The following is a 5,788-nucleotide window of genomic DNA, read 5'->3' on the forward strand; positions in this document are numbered from 1 at the left end:
CACTACTTAAGAGAATTAACACAGCATTACTTTCTAACACAACACATATAATATTCATTTTAATATTTGTGAAAAGCCAATCGTAAAATACGCATTTTTCACAAAGATAACCATTTTTCTCATTTCGTTATTAGATTTACGCATATAACTCCAAAAGCTGCTTATAAGAGGGCGGGAAACGAAAGAAAGGGAGTCACAACGAAAACGTTTTGTTCTTGGTGCAAGAGGGTGCGATGGTGTGACCTCGTGGTGTGGTCCTTGAGGGTCACTTCCAGCTTAGGATATTCTGTGATTCCGTGGCTGCAAGACCGCGGGGACAGCACCCGAGGAACGCCACAGAGCGCGGGGAAGGAGCACGAACAGCAGAGAGAGAGGAGAGGCGGAGGAAGAGGAAGGTCCCTCCCTGGGCCGCCCGTCCCGCCCCTCGCGTCACCCGTGCGCGCCGCCTCCGCTCCGGCAGCGCCGCCGCTCCTCCGGCCGCGGCCCAGCGCGGGGTGAGCGGGGCCGAACGGGGGTACCAGGCTCTGGGCTCCGGGGTGCCGGGCTCCGGGGTGCCGTGTGGGGCCGTGTCCCCGGGAGCCGCAGCCTCAGGCGCGTCCCGGCGCTCCTGTCCCACAGGGAAGCGGGGCCGGCCCGGCTTGAGGGCCCGCCGCGGGTTGAGCTCCGCGGCGGCCTGGTCTTCCCCCCGTGCTCCTGGGGCAATGCAGAAGTAACGCGGGGAAAAGAGCGCTCTCCTGGCGTGTTCCCAGTGAGAAGGGAGCGCTCCGAATCAAGCGGGTGGATCGGGAATAAAGAATGAGCCAGGCCAGGGCGGGAGCAGGGAGCCGGGAGCAGGTGGAGCGGCAGCACGGAACGCTGGGTTTGGTTTAGGTGTGCCAGCTCCGAGTGGGCGATGCTGGAGATGTCGTTGCTGGAAGTGACAATAACGAGAGTACTCTTTGGTCTCACGGATGTAACATCTCACAGAATCACCCTAGAACAGGCTTTGGATAGCTTTGGGAGTCTGCAGCCTTTGCTTTGCTTCTCTCCCAAGCGTTCTTAGTCGGGCAAGGATTAATGGAGGTCTCCAGCCTCAGCTTGGGTTGTTACAATTCCTTTAGCGAGTCAGAAGTGAGAATCAGATTCCTCAGACCACAGGTTTGCATTGTTCAGGAGCTAAAGGTATTTTCATTTTAAGGCTGCAGTAAGTAGAGATTAAGCAAGTTGTGTGTTTTAGTCTGGTGATAAAGACGCACTTTTGGAGTCCTGTGATAAAGAGTTTGGGGGACAACTTGTTGCTTTGTCTCTGAATGCAGGAATTAGAACTGGCTGTTCTGAAAAAGATGATTTAGCAAAATTTAGTGATAATTTCCCCTGAATAGGTGCTCACGTTGAAGTACTGCCCTGCAATCATTTGAGAGCTTCTGTGTTCTCACACTAGGCCTACTGCCTTAGCTTCAAGTCTCTGATGCTTTGCCTTCCCTTTTGTTACTTTCACCATTATTCTCTCCTCTCAAATTACTTGTATTATTTTCATGCTTGATTTTTTTTCCTGCTTCCTTTAGAGTGCTTTGCTAACAGGAGTAAATCAAAGCAGGTCCTCCAATGAGCAGATATATGTATGTGAGGTTATGAATACTCCAAATTTGTGTTATTAAACAACAGGCTCTTTGTAATCATACTGAAGTGGACTTAGCACTGTCCTGATGATTACTCTTATCCATGATCTTTAATTTGTTACACTCATATTCTGGAATCAGCTGTGCAATATTTTTTAAAACAAGATTTTTAAACTTTAACCTCAGTGTCATGCTCTTGAAGGAACCTGCTTAATTTGTCTGAAGACTTATCACTCATTCAAAAAGGCAAAGTACAGACAAGATACCACTTCAAATACAGGATTAGGGGATTCCTATTTTTGTCTACTACAACCATTCTGCAAAGAAAGAGTAAAGAAGACTTAAAATGGGGAGGGTTAGAAAAGCTGAGAGAAAACCCTTCTCATGCTACTTTAGCAGAGTGGCTTAATACCAATGGTTTCATCTTAGAGGCATTTTTGTTGCAGAGGTTTTTAGGGAATGGGAAGCTGCTGCTTGATTTTCTTGGGAAAAAGAATCTGGCATGGGAAAACTACTGTTTTCCTCTCAGAAAGAATAGATATTGTGAGAGACTGAAAAGAGAATGGAGAAAAAGCTGATGGAGATGATCAAGGGGAAGGAATTGACATGGGAAAGATCTGTGTGATTTATACAGAGAAACATGTTTTGTTTCTAGCCCATTGTTACATGGATTATAACAATGTTTTAAATAGGGTGAGAAACTTTCATGAGGAAAAACTCCCAGGTCATTTTCTCTGTATGTTCAAGTAGTGCCTTACCTTGTGCTTGTGTAGCAGTTGGTGGTATCACACGGGTGCAATTTTTGGCAGAGCTCACACTGTAATTGTTTCTGTGGATGGAGTTTAAGGGCTGTCTTGAGCAAGCTGAGTGAGTTCTGCTAATAAACCATGCTAGCCATGGTAAATTGTGGTGCAGTGCACTTCTATAGTTGGTATTGCTGTCTGTAGGCTGGGAATTGTCCCTGAATTTGTGGTGGTTGTTCGCAGGGGTCTTAGGATGAGGGAAGAGATGAGAATGTTGACTCCAGGTTTCAGAAGGCTTGATTTATTATTTCATGATATATATTATATTAAAACTATACTAAAAGAATAAGAAGAAAGGATTTCATCAGAAGGCTAGCTAAGAATAGAAAAGGAATGATAACAAAGACTTGTGACTGACCGAGACAGTCTGGACAGCTGGACTGTGATTGGCCATTAATTAGAAACAACCACATGAGACCAATCACAGATCCACCTGTTGCATTCCACAGCAGCAGATAATCATTGTTTACATTTTGTTCCTGAGGCCTCTCAGCTTCTCAGGAGAAAAAATCTTAAGGAAAGGATTTTTCATAAAACGTGTCTGTGACATGAATTCATGTAGATGTTCTTTATCAGCAGGATTACATGCTAAAGTATTAGACTGGTTTTTTGCAAGGAATGTGTGATGTCAAATGAGTGCTCAGTGTATGATACATTCCTTTGTTTGCTCTAATTCTGGGATAGCTGGTTTTACTCTGAGCTGTGTGAAGAGCTGTGGCTCTTCTGTTTGCTTTTGCAGGGAGGTCCATCTGTCTGTGTGTGCCCACTGCTCCTGGGGAGATGTCCAACGTTTCCAGCTACGCCCTCCGCATGGCCCGCCTCAGTGCCCAGATATTCGGCGACGTGGTCAGGCCCACAGACTCCAAATCCATGAAGGTGGTGAAGCTGTTCAGTGAGCAGCCCCTGGCCAAGAGGGATGAGGTGCACAACTGGTACCCCCCTCACAACACCTACTATGCCCTCATGAAGAAACTCCGCTACTTCGGCCTCTACAGGTGCTTGGAGGGTGGGAGCAGCTTGGAGATGGGAAAGGGTGGCTGGAGTCTCATTCCAGTTGTTTTCAGGGAGGTGGAAACAAGGGAGGGATTCACAGAACAACCAGTGGGGAGAACGTGGGGCGTGGAAACCAGGGAGATAGACATTGCGGGGAGGCAATGAATTGGGGAACATTTTGGGGGAGGGCCCCAACCTCCGACCAATCACTTGATGCCCCTGCTGGAAGGTTCTAGAAAGAGGGGATGGAGGCCAAGTGATTGACAGGGGTCCAGGGAGGAGATTGGGGAATGAATCAGCAGAAATTAGAGGATTGACATGGGGGAGGAGGGAAGCAACTTGGGACAAACCATTTGGGGAGAATGGGGGTACACAGATCAAATCATGACAGAAACAGAACAAGGGTAATAAAAACCACGTTGGGGCTGGTTGGGCAGTGACCGGACAGTCACAAAGAGGACACGGTGATAGTTTTCCTCAAGGGAAGTGTTTCCTTCTAAATATGGTACATATGGAAGTAGGCACTTGATTGTTGGCACTGAGGGCAAGGAGAACAAAAGTGACTGCTGTCTAACTTTTATCATAATTGGAACCTTTCATGAGAAAGACTGGAGGTTTAGTTGTACAAGCATTTACCTAAGAAATGGTTCCTGCTTTTGCTTTGTGGGGAAGAAGAGAAACCTTTCTGATAGACAAGAGATGGATCTGTAGTTCTGAATATGAGAAACAAATGTGCTGCAAAGAGGTGATGTTAACACCAGACTTACCATGTATTTCTGTCATTCAACAGCTAATAAGTGAAATTTAGTAGAGACAGAAAGTCTCTGTTAGGCCGGAGGGCCTTTTTATTCTTCAAAATAAATTAAGTTAAATTCAAATGTGATTTAAATAGTCTTGTTAATTCCCCCTTCATCCAAACCGGTTGTCTAATTTCTAAATTAACTCCCACAGTCTGTATCAGGGAGAATTGTACTGCTGAAGAACATCAGCAGGAGTCAAATGCAGTTCTTTTGCTTCAATCAGGTAGCTCTAAAAAAATCTTTAAAACTGAGGCTGCAAACCCCGTATAATCAAAACAGATTACTTGTTGCTAGTATGACAATACTAACCATCAAGGATTGCATCCTGGATGCTCTTGCTTTAGGTAGCTGTGCAACACTTTCTAGACTGGCTGTTTGTTTACACAGAAAGCCTCAATGTCATGCTAATGTTCTTTACTCTTCTCCTTCCCCTATTAAGTTCCTTCTCTAGCTGTATACAGAGAGTTGGTAGAAGAAAAAAAAAATATGTAATGAAGAATCATAGACTAATGGGGCTGGTAATAAATCACAAGCTTTTTGTTTCTATTTAGAGAAGTTGAGTTTAAAAATAGCAGTGCAGCAATCTTAGGCCACATTGGATGCAGTTATGACTTTTGAAAATCACTTTGCACTAAAAAAATATAGGGACAGATTAATAGAATTTATTAGAAAGTGATTGAGGATTAATTATCCCTGCCAACCCCTTCATCCTCCTTCCTTTTTTACTCTCTTGTTAAGATTCTCCCAGTACTGATGCCATCTTCATAACTCATTCCTGAAGTCACCTGAGAGCAGTGCCATGTGCTGTAATTACTGCTCAGCATGGCCCTGTTTCCCTAGGAGCTAATGACTTGAACACAGGAACACAATGTGCTCTGGCTGCACTGCTGAGCTGGATAACAAGGGGGAAAATCTTACTTTTGTCTCTTGCTGATTTTTGCATTTTACTGCTCATCTAAGCAAAGGGGATAAAAAAATGCAATTGCAATAATACACATGTGCACACACCCTTTGTTGCTGAAAAGGACAACCCTGTCAGTTCTGAAAATATCAGAGGAAATCTCTCATGTTATTATTCAGTGATACTGCCAGCAGTAACATGGAATACATTGCAGCAAGCTTCAGTACGGACTTCATGGTTAAAAAAGTTTTGATTTTTGTTTTTTTTTCCTTAGCATGTAGTTCAAAGAACTATTTGTATCTCTGGATACCAAGAAAAAGAGTAAACTTTATTCCTTCTTCCCCACCTAGGGATGAGCATCAGGACTTCAAGGAGGAGATGAGGCGATTGAAAAAGCTCCGTGGGAAGGAAAAACCAAAGAAGGGGGAAGGAAAGAGAGCTCTCAAGAAGAAGTAGTGCTGCTTGAACAGTGTAACTGACTGCTCTGGAAATGCTGGGGAATGGCTGGAGAAGGCTTGGCATGTGGGCTGTGTGTGGGGCACAGGAAACAAGCTGTGAAATTGTGGACTCCACCTTGGTCATGCACTTGGGTCTTTGGAGTTTTGCTGGTTTTGAGTTTCTATACTTCAAATATACTGTATCTTGCAGCACAGTAATAAAAGAAAAAGTGCTCCGTGTTTTTTCGTGAAACCA

The 5,788-nt window shown here is 44.6% G+C and overlaps 1 protein-coding gene across 1 annotated transcript; it reads left to right on the forward strand.

Moving 5' to 3' along the window:
- The first annotated feature begins 429 nt into the window (after window positions 1-429).
- On the forward strand, window positions 430-5,788 carry MRPS33 (mitochondrial ribosomal protein S33). The gene is made up of 3 exons (XM_030960076.1): window positions 430-494; window positions 3,141-3,396; window positions 5,446-5,788. The coding sequence occupies exons 2-3, from the start codon at window positions 3,182-3,184 to the stop codon at window positions 5,549-5,551; spliced, it is 321 nt and encodes a 106-aa protein (XP_030815936.1). The 5' UTR covers window positions 430-494; window positions 3,141-3,181; the 3' UTR covers window positions 5,552-5,788.

This window comes from Camarhynchus parvulus, chromosome 1A (genome assembly GCF_901933205.1).
Source record: "Camarhynchus parvulus chromosome 1A, STF_HiC, whole genome shotgun sequence".
Lineage (NCBI taxonomy): Eukaryota > Metazoa > Chordata > Aves > Passeriformes > Thraupidae > Camarhynchus > Camarhynchus parvulus.